Here is a 15,669-nt window from a genome sequence, read left to right on the forward strand (position 1 = left end):
AGGAAGGGAGGGAAGGAGGATGGAAAGAATGGAGAGAGGAAGGGAGGAAGAAAAGAAAGGAAGGAAGGAAGGAAGGAAGGAAGGAAGGAAGGAAGGAAGAAAAGGAAGGGAGGAAGGGAGGGAGGGAGGGAGGAAGGGAAGGAGGATGGAAAGAATGGAGGGAGGAAGGGAGGGGGGAGGAAGAAAAGGAAGGAAGGAAGGAAGGAAGGAAGGAAGGAAGGAAGGAAAGGAAGGAAAGGAAGGAAAGGAAGGAAGGAAGGAAGGAAGGAAGGAAGGAAGGAAGGAAAGGAAGGAAGGAAGGGAAGGAAGGAAGGAAGGGAAGGAAGGAAAGGAAGGAAGGAAGGAAGGAAGGAAGGAAGGAAGAAAAGGAAGGGAGGAAGGCAGGGAGGGAGAGAGGGAGGAGGATGTTACAACAGAAAGACTCCCAGATTAGCCCACAAAGCTATACTTAGGATAGCTGGTGGTAAAGTAGCACAACAATTCAGACACACCTAAAGTCCCTGGACTGTACACTGAAAAGCGGTGAAGATGCCAAGTCTCATGTTATATGTATTCTACAATTGTAAAACATTCCAATTTAATCCATGACATGGTTAAAACATGACGTAAGAAGAAAAAGGAGGAGCAGGAGAAGGAAGAAATTCTGATTATTTGCCAGGGTTCACATGAAAGTCCTTCCTCGAGTAAACATCTGACTAACTGCTTTCGCAGCACCCATTTTCCTCTCCATCTACCACGAGCTCCCAAAACTCCCTTAGGGAACTGGTGTTCCCCATTCTCAGCCATGATGGGGCGACCCCAATCTCATCCCTAGGAGTGGCCAACTACTGACGTCGGGCAGTCTCCTGACAGCAGCTTCTTCTGCTGGAGCTATAATAGGAAAGGCTACCTGCTCCTCCGAACAGGGCGGTGGGTTAATGGGAGATCCTGAACCACCGTGGCTATTGCCACCACCATGACAGGGGTTAACCCGAGGTCCAAGGCAGCACACAGAAGGGAGCGCAGAAGAGTATGCAGTGTTGAAGGAACTGCACAGGGAAGGAGCAGAAGCCCTGATGAAGTCGTGAACTTCTAGAACAAACCATGCATGAAGCTGGTCAGACCTATCCCTGGACTTTTTACTTGCATGAGCCAATAAGTCTCTGTTTTGCCTTAGCCAGTTTGTGCTGAGCTCCTGTTTATTTGCAACTGAAAAGTTCCTAACAGACAGAGTTCCAGAACAAAGCTTAAAATGGACCAAGTTGGATCCTCATTCACTTCCCTCTCTCCGGTCACTGTCCTTCTCCTCAGGCACCCAGAGCCTCCTTCTATCCAAAGGTCTCCATTCTGATACCCCACCCAGGCATGCACTAACTCTCAAAGTAGTCAGCCTCCAATACCATCTTCCCTTTCCTCTTCCTTCTTCTACTCACCTCCCCAATACAAATTCATAAAACAAAAATAAAGAAAACTACATAAATTAATTATGAATATGTTGTAGCAGAGGCTAAAAAGAGATTCAGGGGTGCCTGGGCAGCTCAGTCGGTTGGGCATCTGACTTTGGCTCAGGTCACGATCTCATGGTTTGTGAGTTCAAGCCCCACATCAGGCCCTGTGCTGACAGCTCAGAGCCTGGAGCCTGCTTCAGATTCTGTCTGTCTGTCTGTCTGTCTCTCTCTCCTTCAAAAATAAATAAACATTAAAAAGGAGGGGAGGGGAGCCTGGGTGGCTCAGTCTGTTAAGTGTCCAACTTTGGCTCAGGTCATGATCTCACAGTTCATGAGTTCAAACCCCACATCGGGCTCTGTGCTGGCAGCTCAGAACCTGAAGCCTGCTTGAGATGCTGTGACTCCCTCTCTCTCTGTCCCTCCCCCACTCACACTCTGTCTCTCAAAAAATAAATAAATGTTACGAAAAAATTTTTAAGGGATTCAAAGCTTGTATCCACATCAATTTGTACAGATCAACATGCATGGGAGTTGGCTTACAGGAGCAAGTCCTGTGTACATTCCCGGGGCAGAGGCAGAATAGTGCCTGTTCCCCAGTGTGACCCTACAGAGAGATGCAGGCCAAAAGTACAGAAGCTGGCTTTACAAGGGAATCTTTGACATGCAGGGCACAGGGAGTGCCCAGGGGACAGAGTGTGATCCACAGTTGAGGACGTCTGGAACACAGCTTGTCCGGGGAGGCCGAAGGGCATGGTGCTATTTGTTACCTTCTAGGTTTTGCCTGAGAAGCAGCATCTTAGTTGGCAGAAAGCAGTGTTCTCAAAGACTAAGGCAGAGCAACTGCAGCACAAGAAGCCTTCCTCAAAGGCTGTGGCAGCAGACATCAACGAGGGACAGAGTTGTGAGCACCCCCTCGACCCCCAGAAAAAATGGACAAGATAGTAGGAGGCAGGTGTCTACCTATAGGTAGGAAAGGTGAACAAGTGAAATGCGGATTCTTAATGGCGATATCCTACAACTTCTCCTGCTCCTCCTTCCTCTTTCCCACAAGATTCGTAAGTGACAGTGTCCACGGAGACCCGCAGGCTGGTGGGGTATGGGGACACCCAGGTTACACAAGGAGAAGAGCCAAAACAGAATGCCAGCGAACGCCACAGAAGGAGATCTGGAGCCATACTACAGAGTTTTATGGGGGAGAAGGTTCTAGAGGGGTTTGACCGATGCTAAAATCATCACCAGGTGGAAATGATGAGAACTTCCTCAAGGAGAAGGAATGGCATGGCTGAGTGGGTGGAGGCGAGAGAGCAGGGGCTGAGTCCAAGTCCGGGTGCGTGTGCTTATAGCAGGGGCAGAGGGGACAAGTTTGGATGGGAAGGGAAGGAGAGGCGACTGTGAGAAAGGACAAACAGACTCAGGGAGACTGGGGTCTTTCTTGGGGACCGTGTCTGCTTTGTTGTGGCGGGTCTTTTAAGGATGGTGAACAGGAAGTCAAACTACAGTACTGTGTGAATGACTAGAGCCGCCTGACTCCTGGGAACAAGCATATATTTCAAATAGGCTGCTCGTTAACCCAAATCATCTTGAAGGTGCTTGGACGTCAGTGAGTGGAGGAAGAAGAAAAGCATTCAGGCGTGTAAAAACAGGTATTCCAGGGCAACACCACCACCAGCACAGGCCCCCTGTCACAGCCCTAGTTTCCCAAGCCCACCCGGGCCCGTGGGGTTCCAGGGCACTTCCGCTTCTGGATGGCTGCTTCTTGGGTTTTCTCAACCAGGAGCCACAGCTTCGTGAAGCACTTAGAAGTCTGTTTTCTGCTGCTGCCTGTGCTTTTAACAAGGCCACAGACGTGGTGGGAGGCCTCTCCAGGTGGATGTTTTTAGCGTATTTATAAGTTGGATATATTTAGGTTTGCCTGCTTACACTTTTTAAACAACCCGCACATCCACTAAAAAAAAAATAACACTGGTAAATGCACTTAATGCCACTGAACTATACATTTAAGATTGGCTAAAATGGTAAAATTTCCTGTTATGTATATTTTACCACAATAAAAAAATAAATAAACCTAATTTTTTAAAACCCAATGTCCTTCCTTTTTTTTTTTTACAACCAGTACTTTTTACTCTTCTTATGTAGAAACAGTAAACAAAATACTTGGAATACGAAATTTGCATTTTATTCGGTTAATGTAAAAATAGCAATAGTAATAAGAACGCCCCTACAAGGTACAATTACTCTTAGAATGTGTTTTTGACCTCATTTTTAAAAAGATATTATTTGGTTTAAAAAAATGAATAAATAAAGTAAAAAAGATATTATTTGGTTTCATTTTCATTTTACAGGATCAAAAGCAATATTTATATTATATTAAAGTAAGTGAATAGTGGGGGCCTGGGTGGCTCAGTCGGTTACACATCCAACTTCAGTTCAGGTTATGGTCTCACAGCTTGAGGGTTTGAGCCCCGCGTCGGGCTCTGTGCTGGCAGCTTGGAGCCTGGAGCCTGCTTCAGATTCTGTGTCTCCCTCTCTCTCTGCCTCCCCCGCTCATGTTTTGTTTTTTTTTTCCTCTCTGTCTCTTTCAAGAATAAACATTAAAAAAAATTTTTTTAATGAAGTAAATGAATATGACAACCAATACCAAATGAAAAACTGAGCCTTCCCTACCAGAAGGTCTCCCTATAGCACAGAGACCAAAAGAACAAAAAAAATATCCCCCAAACTAAGTCACCCCTCAAGCTTTCTGAAATTAGCAGAGAATATTTGCAGCTGACCTATTTCTCTCCCACACGACTGTGTTGATAATTGACTTTTGTCCCCCAGGGAAGTGCTCAAATATAATTGAGCAGCACCTGCCACATAAAGAGTACAGTTTTATGTACCGAATAAGTCCCATAAATATTGTACTTAGCTTGGGACTTGAGCACTCTGCTTTCTCCTTAATTGTATCTCCCAAGGAATAAACATTATAATTACCAGAGTGGAGTTATTACAAACATCTAGATAAAATTTTGAAAGTATTTTGGATTGTAAGTATTCAAGACATTTCTATTATGAAAAATTATTGAAAATGATGGCAATAACAACTTACATTACTCACTTTTTTAATCCCAGTGATCTCATCCTATTATATAAATCCCCTTCTATAGATGACCGTAACTCAGTTTTGTTCAATCCTGATGACAAGGAGGCCAGGGTCAGGGACTTGATTTCCACGCAGGTCAAATAGTTTTGCCCCCGACAAAATTCAGCTCTGTGACCTGAGACTGTAGCTCCACAATAAATATAAATATAATTATGATTATCCCCATTCAACACCATGACTTGAAAAGCTCTCTGGAGCATAAGCTTAAGGAAAGGCAAGTCCCTTAACACAAGTGAGCCAACATCTGCACATTTAGACCAGGGGTTACAACTAGAAAACCTCAGGCTGGTGTAGAGAATATGTTAATGAAAAAAAACAAAAAACACTGAAGCCAATCACAAAAGATCACATTTTCTTATATGATTCCAGTTATATGAAATGTCCAGTAGAGGTAAATCTATCGACATAGAGACTAACGGATCAATAGTTGCCTAGGGGTGGGGAGGAGCATGGAAAATGACTGATAATTGGTACAAGATTTCTTTTGGGGGTGATGACCATGTTCTAAAATTAGATTATGTTGACAACAAAAGACAGCCTCTGAATTCCTGTAAGAATGACTTCCCCCTCTCTGTTCCACACATACACACTAAGAGGCCAGGTAAGAAAGTCATGCCTTCAGAGTGTTCTAACAACGGTGATGGTTTTACCCACCTGTTTGATTTGGAAACATTACCAGCATCTGAGTTGTCGACATCAGCACGGGGCCATTCGAGAGGAAAGTAGAGGGTATGACACATTCACCTACGTAAGCTACTATGAATTTCCATTACTGCTGGTCTTTCCAGTACTAAAAAAGACACTGCAAACAAATTTTTCCTAAGGAGTTTAAAAATACTATTATACTATTTGGACACAGCGAACACTACACAAATTCACCATTTCTAGTGATTTTGACAACCCAGAAAAATGCAGATTCTTTCCAAGTTCATGTTTACAAAATCTTTCCTCTCCAAACGAAGGCTGATGGTCCAGCTATTAGACTGCAGCCCTCAAGAAAGATGCCCGCACCAGCAAAGAACATAAAATGAGAAATAACACAGGCCCCGCTGGTCATCCAAATGATTACAGTGATAGAATCAGACACATTCAGTAGTTGTCACATAAGCTATACAGCCCCGATCTAATTAATGCTTTCGGTGCATAAAGTACAAATGCTGAACGCCCCCTTCAGAGTCAAGTAATCGCCTCTGCTCTGTGTATGTGGTAATAAGAAAGGACACGTTCAAGAAAATAAGAAAGTTTGCAGATGGGCACATTTACTCTAGTTCATACGACAATGATGTTCAAGGAATTTCAAGGCCAGTTCTATATTCAAGCCAGGTGTTGATAAAGTATCAGCCTTCTATGTTTCTTTTTTTTTTTTTAATGTTTGTTTATTTACTTGGTGGGGGAGGGGAAGAGAGAGGTGGAGAGACAGAATCCGCACTGTCCCTGCAGAGCCTGATGGGGGGCTCCATCTAACGAACCGTGAGATCATGACCTGAGCTGAAATCAAGAGTCAAATGCTTAACCGACTAAGCCCCCCAGGTGTCCAAGCCTTATCTATTTCTGAAAGCAGGTTGCCATAGCACACAGCTTGTCATTATTGTTACCTGAAAGCCATAAAACTATTCCCTTAAAATGGAATAATTTTGCCTTTTCCTTAATCTCAGCTTATGTCTCTAGTCCTATCCCCACTTCCTGCCCCGTTTACATGGTTAAATCCACATACAATTCCTGATGGGTTGCTCTGTAGTCAGGTTCACAACTTACTCTTCGAGAAGGCAGAGTGTCCTATTCTACCTCAACGTTTTCTTGGTTCACAAAGTACACGAGCAGGTAACTCTGTGAAGCAGGGCAATACCAGCTGCTCAGATCAGAACGTGTTTTTATAGGGGTTCTTTGTGCATAACAACCTAGCTCTTCTTGAGATTTCTCCACTGGCTGTATTCTAACCTGGAGAGGTATTATAAAGAGAGTGTGTAATTGGGACGGTCGGTTAAGGAAGTGCTCTGCACGGTCCCACAGAGGAAATGTTGGTGCAACACCCTGGATGCAAAGGGAGTGAAAGCGTCCAGGTGCTCTGCATCTCTGTCAGGCACACCGTGAGGAAAGACAAACTCAGAGGATCTGTGTTTCCGAGGCCTGTAATTCACTCGGCGCACACACTCCTGCTGGGAAGGAAGCTCCAGCAAAGGTGTGAGCGACGGAGAACATGGCACTGTTCTAGGAAATACTCTGCTCCAAGACGTTGCCTTAAAAACAGCATGCAGAGGCAAACACTTAAAGAAGAATGGGGCCTGCATGCCCGCCCCTCTGAGCACACGCCTTCTGATACTTCCTAGGGTCTTCAGGGAATCTGAGTGAAATGCAAGCCTGCTCGCCCTGGTTAGTAGTCTGCACTGCAGAAATGAGACCAAGAAATGGCCAAACTAGGACGTAGGTGAGGAGACTGGATAATGCTACAACATCAGCCAGAAAAGGTGGGTCAGAACTAGGGTGGCTGCATCCAGGAACACCACTGGGTTGGTAGACTCCCCAGAAGTAGGGGGACTGATTTCTACAACCAGCCACCCACACGGTTTGACTAAACCACATTCTCTTTAGTCCACCCTTGCTTTGGCCCTCGATGAAACAGGAGTCTCTGCTCCTTAGCACCTACGGACGACACTGCCTGTGGCACCGGTGGAGTAAGTAAGGGAGGGGGGGAGTCACGGTAAAACCGAGGTTATTTTCAACTTAAGTGTCTGCACAGCATCCTACAACTTTCTAGAAAGATTAAAATTTCAATCAAAATTTATCTAAGGTTCAATAAAATCTTACCATCCTAAAGTGAAGGATAAATAGTTCTTTATTCTACAAAAGTGAAATTTAGGGAACTCTGTGAGCCAAGAACAGGGACTTAGAGAAATGTACAAGTGACTGGTTAATAGGTTAGTTGCCCAGTAATTGGATTTCTCAGTAAGGAGCTTCGTAAATCCCATTCCATTCCTTCAAGCCCAAGAGCAAGAACAAAGAAAGGACAGTTTGCCCGAGAGGCAGAGCTCTTTCTTGGTCTACCAGGTCTCAATTTGGGAAGATGCATTCCAGATGAAATTCGCACAGGAAATAGGTGTGAACTTTTCCCTCAGGTTCATCTCAACTGTACTATCCAATTTAGCCAGGAAGTTCTACTCCCAGAGCGAAAGGAAACTTCCAATTTTGCTATTGAGACGGATTCATCATTGTCTTCCATGCAGCTAAAATATACCAATGGTTGTGCCGGTCCTGGCCAGTTTCCCTCAGGGTCATTCTCCCCTTCCCCTGTGCTGCTTTCCCTCTCAGGAGGGCCAAGGTCTGCAGGCTGCTTCGAGGCTCCCAGGTCAGCGGGCTTCCCGCTGGGCTCAGCCAAGGGCAAGTACTCCAGAAGGGGGAGGCAGAGGGTCACTCCTCATTCTCTCCCCTCAAGTGGCTTCTTTAGCAGAAGCTACATCTCCTCTGTAGGTGTGTGTGTGTTTTAATTGAGGTATGATTGGCAAATAACATTATATTAGTTTTAGGTATGCAACATAACAATATTCTATATTTTGTGAAATGATCACAATTCTAGTTAACATCCATCATCATACATAGTTATACATTTTTTTCTCGTAATGAGAACTTTCAAGATCTACTCTCTAAGCAACTTGCAAATATGCAATACGATATTATTAATTATATGTACCATGCTGTACATTACATCCCCCATTACTTATTTATTTCATAACTGAAAGTTTGTACCTTTTGACCCCTTCACCCATTTCACCTATACCCCCATCCCTGCCTCTGGCAACCATCAGTCTTATAAGCTCAGTTTTTGTTTTAGGTTTTTGGTTTGGGGAGGGTTTTTAGATTCCACATACAAGTGAGATCATACAGTATTTGTCTTATTTGACTTCTTTCACTTCGCATAATGCCTTTAAGGTCCATCCATATTATCACAAATAGCAAGATTTCATTCTTTCTTATGGCTGAGTAATATTCCATCGTATATATACATACCACAATTTCTTTATGCATTCATCCATCAATCAACACTTGATTGTTGTTTCCATGCCTTGGCTATTATAAACACTGGCTGCAACGTATGTGGGGATGCATATATCTTTTCAAGTTCGTGTTTTCATTTTCTTTAGATAAATACCCAGAAGTGGGATTGCTAGGTCATATGGTATTTATTCTATTTTTAATTTTTGGAGGAATCTCCATACTGTTTTCCACAGTGGCTGCACTAATTTACATTCCCACCAACAGGGCATAAAACTTCCCTTTTCTCTACAGCCTCACCTACATTGTTGCTTCTTGTGTTTCTGATTGTAGCCATCCTAACAAGTGTGAGGTGATGTCCTCTGTCTCTTGCTCCTTTAAAACAGTACCCCAGTGGCTACAGTATCTACCAGGTGATTCTGGCCCCTGTGTTCCAGTAACAGTTTCCTCTACTTGTCCTGCTAGCCTGGAGGTAACAGTGGCTTCCTGCTGTTGCTAACCTCCAGGGTTAGTTTCCAACCTCTCCCACTGCCTATTTAACCATGTCTCTACATTCAAGTTCCTCAGTTGCAAAATCGCAAGTAGTTTTATTTCCTAGTTAGCACTGGCTAATACAATGACTACTAATCAAACAAATCAACCACCATGAACCATGCAAACAAAAATTCCAGCTCATGATAAAATTGGGGGAAAAACTACAGTCTTGAGATTCTCCAGTGGTTGCTTTGTTCCTCACGGTAACCATATAAGGTAAGAATATTTCTAGGATCTAAGAGGAATAAGCTCCATATGTCTTTTCATGTGTCCACATCTTTGTGTTTATATGTCTATCCTGATTATTCAGGGATGAAGTGTGTTGTGGTGGAAAAACTGGAGGATCTGAGTAAGGTCCCCTGTCTCTGTTCTACAACTACTGATGTGACGTCGGTACAGCCTTTCTGTCCTTGAGTCTCTGTTTTATTTATCTGAAAATGAGGAACTGAAGTACTTTTCCTCTGCAATGTCTTCCTGTTCTAAAATTTTGTGATTCTAAGTTTATGGATAAATTTTGCATATATGCATGTCTCTAGGCATATGATTATTCTTAGAGCTATGCACAAAGCATATACCTTCTGTTGATGAATCTGCATTTTATTGGAGAAATGTGTCTCCAAATTATAACCCAAAGAAGTTTTTGTCAGCTTGTTTTATTATAGTATCAACTTAGTAACTAAATATGTTTTAAATCTCTAAATACAGTGTGGGCTTACTGAATTATTATCATGATCGTTTGTTTAGCATACCTAAAAAAAGCCAAGGTTCTTTGATCTAGAGTAGATGATTCCAAAGATGGCTGCGAGAATATCTTCCATTCGACATGCTCTTTTGTAAGGTGACCTTGTTGTACCCCATGGCAAGAGTCTATTTCTTCTTCCTTTGAAACTGAGCTAGCCCTTTGTTTTGATTTAAAGATTGTAACAGAAGGAATGTCATGTAGCTTTCAACAGCAGGTTTTACAAAATCTGCAGCTTCCTCCTTTGCTTCTTGGGATGCCCCTTCTTGGAACCCAGCCACCATGTTGTAAGGAAGTTCAAGCAATCATGCTGAGAGCCCAGGTGGAGGAAGACTGAGCCCCCTGCCAAAACCTCTAGTCGAGCTCTCAGCCAGCAGCCAGCACCAACTGCCAACCACACGTGTGAGGCTATTTTAGACCTTTCAGCCATGCCAGTGCCCAGATAACACCACACAGAACTAACTGGACAGCACACTGAAATTAAAAAAAAAAAAAAAATGTTGTTGCTTTAAGCCACTAAATTTGGGGAAGTTTTGTTAGGAGGCAATTTCTCCCCATCAAACAAAGAGTTTAATGTTAGAACACAACGCCATGCCTAAAATATATGAAGCTAGTCCTCATCCATCCGCTCCTTCATTCATCCAAATAAATACTTATTGAACATCTACTACGCTAAATGCTTAGGGTACAAAGACAATCGAGTGCACCAAATGCAGGTATGTCCCTGCTCCAGTGGTACTTATTATCTGGATGAGGGGACAGACATTAACAGAGAAATCTAATTACTGAGACCTGGCAAAATGCACTCTGGAATGAGGTATGTGGTTAAGGAACTGACATCATCAAAGAGATTAGAAAAAGAAATGAAGACTAGAGGGTGCCTGGCTGGCTCAGTTGGTTGATCGTCCAACTCTTAATTGCGGCTCAGGTCATGACCCAAGGATCATGGCATTGGGCCCCACGTCCAACGCCGCATTGAGCATGGAGCCTGTTTAAGATTCTCTCTCTGCCTCTGCCCCTCTCCCCCACTTGCACTCTCTCTCTCTCTCTCTCTCTCTCTCTCTCTCTCAAAATAAATCAATAAATAAATATGTACATACATAAATACATAAGTAAATATAAAAAGTAGTAAAAAAAGAGGTGAAGACTAAACCTAGGTCTCAACAAAGATTAAAAATCAACTTGGCAGAACGGAGAACAAGAGCCCTCCACACAGAGGGCTCAGCATGTACAAAGGGCCAATGGCAGAAGGGAAGGTGGTGTGTGAGAGACCTGTGTCCAAAGCTAAAAGATAATGGTTTAAGATAAGGCTGCAAACTAGTAGGGGCCAGGCCTTACATCTAGCACAGTGCTGGGCACGGAGCAGATGTTTAATCAGTGCTTTCTAGAGGAGCCTGGGTGGCTCAATCAGTTTAGTGTCTGACTTTGGCTCAGGTTCGTGAGTTTCAGCCCCACATTGGGCTCTGTGCTGGCAGCTTATTTTTTTAAATAAGTGCTTCCTAAAATTTTAAAACATGAATAAAGAATCCACTCACAAATGGCCTGTCACAAGTGATCTCCTAGGAAAAAAATCTACGGCCTCATTTGGAAAGCCATTTCAATGATAGCAACAGTCTTAATGAAGTCATGCAGTTCTTGAGTTCCTTGCTCAATGAAAAAGGAGAACAGTCCATCACATTTCCAAAGAATGCCTTTGTGGACACTTTGAAGACCATTACTGGGTTACCCCGAGCTCTCTTTATTCTTATCGTGGCAAAATACTTAATCTTCTCACCTTTCCTCAAAGAAACCAGTTAGTTGTTTCCTGGATTCATTCCAAAATCTCCATCCCTCCTAGATTGTGGAGACCAGCAATCTAGTAGCCCACGAAACAAGGTCACAGATTCGAGAGAGACTTTGTGAGCAGTCCTCAGAGTGGAGGCAGGCTCACTTTCTCAGTTTGCTTGTTTTCAGCCCGACTCACATGTGTGCATGTGTATGCGTGCATGTACACACACAACACTACAACTTTTTACCAGTTTGAAGAAGACTTTAGCAATAATAATAAGTGGCGCCTGGGTGGCTCAGTCAGTTAAGCGTCTGACTTCGTTCAGGTCACTATCTCGCGGTTCGTGACTTCGAGCCCCACATTGGGCTCTGTGCACAGCTTGGAACCTGGAGCCTGCTTTGGATTCTGTGTCTCTCTCTCTCTGCCCCTCCCCTGCTTCCCGCTCTGTATCTCTCTCTCAAAAATAAATAAACATTAAAAAGTGTTTAAAAAAATAATAATAAAAATAAAAAATAAAGATTAAACAATTTTACTAGGTGACAATAAAATAAACTGTTTTATTTTATTTGCCAACTGTCCTCTGTGCTTCACCATCAGCCCCATATCACCCATCCGATTTGACACATCATTTTTTTTTTTAAGTGCACACTTTCCCTCTCTAATTTTGTAAATAACAGGATACAAAAATGAGCAGCACTATTTTACTGGCATCCCCACTGTCTTCTTCATGTGCGAAGGCATCACACAGACTGTGAGATATCACCAAGAAATCCCATCACTTCAGTGTACCAAGAATTCAAAAACAATAAATCATTAGTCATTCTACAAATAAGAAGGCTCTAATAACATAAACAGCTATTGTGCTTTTTTAAAAAATACTTCATTGGCACTCAGGTGAAAACTCTTCAATTTTATTTCAAAAAACACAGTTAACTTCCATTTGCAGTAACTTTCCATCGCTTGTCAAAGAAATAAAATCCCTCTGTTATTTTTATTGTAGCCATTACAGAAGGGTCCATTATGCCATTTTTAATCAAGATCGTGTGTAGGATACTTACTCAACTGTAAGTGTTCACAAAAATTATGTATTACTTTTACACAGAAAAGAAACAGATTGTATATATCATGCAATTACAACTAACTTCTATATTTAAATTAGACCATTTTATTAAATCAACAAATCCCAGTTTCAGAAAGATTAATGAAACATATTTGTCCTACGTTGCACCGGTTTAAATTACTCCCAAAATTATTAGCATGCAATACTTTTTACATTTTTAAGACAATACATAGCAACACACTTATCAAGAACTTATCAATGCGTTGTCTCATTTATTAGAGTAAACTGAGGAAAGAATAAGGATATTAGAAAAAATATTGATTGTTTTGTTTGTGGTTGGAAGTCTAAAGCATTAGTGAAGTGACAGTTAAGATGAACTCAAAAGTTTTAGTCAAACAGCTCACAGAATACACTGCTGTATAATTAGTATTTCTAAGAATTTGCAACAATAAAACACCACCAAAAATAGGCACCTACAAAATAAACATCAACAAGATCTCAGTCACATAAGTGAAAAATTTTTTAAAGATCAAGAATGTCTTCGCTTTATCAAATGCACAAATGATCTATGCACTGCAAAGGGAATAGAATGCACTTTTAGAACGAATTCAGGATCCAAAATATATTTACTTGAAGAATGTAAATACTTGGTGCTCCCTGAATTAAAAACAGTAGTGGTAACAATCTGTTTGCAGAAAATGAGTACTGCATAATAAATATTATCTAAATATGCTTTCTAAACCCTTTAGGAGAAGTCTGAGTCCAATTTTGAATCTAAAGCCCATTTGTCCTAGATAATGTTTAAATTGATGATAATCACTAAGGAAACACACCCCAGCTGCCATCATTGGTTAAAAACATATTACACAATGCTCTCAGTGACCTAGAGGGAAAAGAACTTCCCAAGGTCACTCCAGCAGCCCACAGCAGAGCCTGGGATAAAAGCGTCTTGGGGCCACAATCAAAGTATTCCTAAGCCACCCTGAAAGCACACACCTCCAGAGTTTTTCCGCTCCAAAGAGAGATCAAGGTGACTCACTTTTGCAAGATCTCGCTAGCACCCAGCAGCTATGTAGAGATGGTTTCATTTACAGCACATGGGCAGTAGAAAATTAAGGACCAATCTCCTGTGTCAAGGTGAAAGAGACCTAAGCATTCAGTGTAATCGGCGATGTTTTAGCACACAGAACGCTCACTAGAACTACACAGACGGAAACAACTACGAAGAAAACAAACACGAAGTGTAGTACCACCACCCAGACCCTCGAACTGAGTGCCGACCTTTGCTTATTTCAGTAGAACCAGGTCTGGGCAGTCTTTTTTCCCTAGCTAAGCGAACCAAAGCAGAGGTCCCAAGTGACACCAAACTTTCTGCTCAAAGCGTCTTTCATTTGACCAGAGCTGGAAGAAATCTCCCAAGACCCACACTAAGAAGAGTATTCGAAATACGACAAACAGCAGAGACCCCGACCTGTCAGCCAAATTAAACCGTGTGCGGGGCCCCTGGGGCTCTGGTTACTCAAAGTCAAGTACGCGACTTGAAAACGTTACCACACACGGAAAGTGCAACTAGAAATACTTTCAGTCTTAAATTCAACATCCCTGCCCTACACCGGGTCCCCAGCAACTCGCATTCGAACGCACAAACTTCGAGGGCGATGCGGAGCCGCCCGGCCGGGAAGACTTTGCGCGCAGGGGGATGCGGAAGCAGGACGCGGCGAGAGCGCCCGGCCCCTGCCGGAAAGGGGCGCAAGGAGACTCTACCCGCCGCTCGCACTCTGGGTGGCAGCGCTCGGATCCCGGACCCCCGCGCCCCGCACCGGGCCTTCTCCCCAACCTGCCGCCCGCGCGGTCTCCCCGCGCCCGCCTCCTACCTGTCTGAGGATGAAGCTGGTCGAAGTGGTGCTGCCATCGGATCTTTTCAACCTGCTCCTCCGGGTCGTGGTGCCTCGGGCCACCTGGACTCGACACACGGGGCCAGAGAGAAGCCGGTGAGGACCGCAGCGCGGAGCCGGACGACCACCCCGGGCCAGCGTCCGCCTCCGGACCAGCTTCCCAGGGTCTCCCAGAGCCCGTATCCCAGTCTCCTCGGCGGTCCCCAGATACAGCCTCCACCCCTACCCCCCCCCCCCACCACCACGAGCCTCGACGGCTGCAACGATGCCCGAGGAGAGCAGCCCGCGAGCACCCACCACATCCATTAACAAAGACTCTCGGGGCGCGGGGTCCGGGTCCCCGGCATCGGCTGGGGAAGGCTGCGGGCTCCAGAGCGGGAGCGCTGAGACGGACGAGGTGAGGAGGAGGAGGAGGAGGAGGCAGAGGAGGAGCTGGAGGAGAGGGAGGAGGAGGAGGGGTGGGAGCGCGCGGCGGCCGACTCTCAGGACTGGGGGCCCCGCGCTGCCCGCACGAAGGCGGGGCGCGCTCGGGCCGCCGGGGCGGGAGGGGGGAGGAGGAGGGGGCGGTACCTGAGCGGTGGGGGAGTGCGGCCCGTCGGCCGGCCCGTTCTTGGCGTAGGAGGAGGACATGGTTCACAGCCGCATGGCGGGCCGGCGCGCGGCGGGCGGAGGGCGGGCAGGCCCCCGGAGGCCGGGGAGCGGGAGGAGAGGAGGGCGGCAGCGAGACCCGCGCCGGCTCCCGGGCTCCCTGCCCGCACCTCGGAGAGCAAGACACCTTAAAGGGACCAAGGCGCTTCTCCCGCGCCCGCAGCGGGGTCCCCGGTTCACGGCCCGGCAGGCAGAGGTCCCGCGGAGGGGGCTTCTGGGGATCTCGCCTACCCGAGCCGACCGGGAGAAGCGCTCCCCCACCTAGCGAGCGCCTTACATCAGAGCTTTCCAGAGGATGGAGAGGGGGGGAATCTGGGGTGGGGGTGGAAGGATTAAAATAGTCTGCACAGTTTCAAATGAGACAAAGGTGGCACGGTTCATGAATCAGGACTTGGGGAGGGACGCTGGTGCAGTGTGGCAGGGAGTGGGAAGAGCCGACCGGGCGCGCGAGGGGGTGTGTGTGTGTGTG

At 45.0% G+C, this 15,669-nt stretch overlaps 1 protein-coding gene across 1 annotated transcript in view; it reads right to left on the reverse strand.

Annotated features, from left to right (window-relative positions):
- The window catches only part of CACNB4 (calcium voltage-gated channel auxiliary subunit beta 4), a 255,883-nt gene extending 240,814 nt beyond the window's left edge, over window positions 1-15,069 (reverse strand). The window contains exons 1-2 of the mRNA XM_040475072.1: window positions 14,850-15,069; window positions 14,532-14,615 (exon numbers count right to left, since the gene is read on the reverse strand). Coding sequence (XP_040331006.1) covers window positions 14,532-14,615; window positions 14,850-14,858 — 93 coding nt within the window. The 5' untranslated portion in view covers window positions 14,859-15,069. The remainder of the gene's footprint in view (window positions 1-14,531; window positions 14,616-14,849) is intronic.
- Between the last annotated feature and the right edge of the window lie 600 nt (window positions 15,070-15,669).

Source organism: Herpailurus yagouaroundi, unplaced genomic scaffold, assembly GCF_014898765.1.
Source record: "Herpailurus yagouaroundi ecotype Mexico unplaced genomic scaffold, PumYag 140, whole genome shotgun sequence".
In the NCBI taxonomy this organism is placed as follows: Eukaryota; Metazoa; Chordata; class Mammalia; order Carnivora; family Felidae; genus Herpailurus; species Herpailurus yagouaroundi.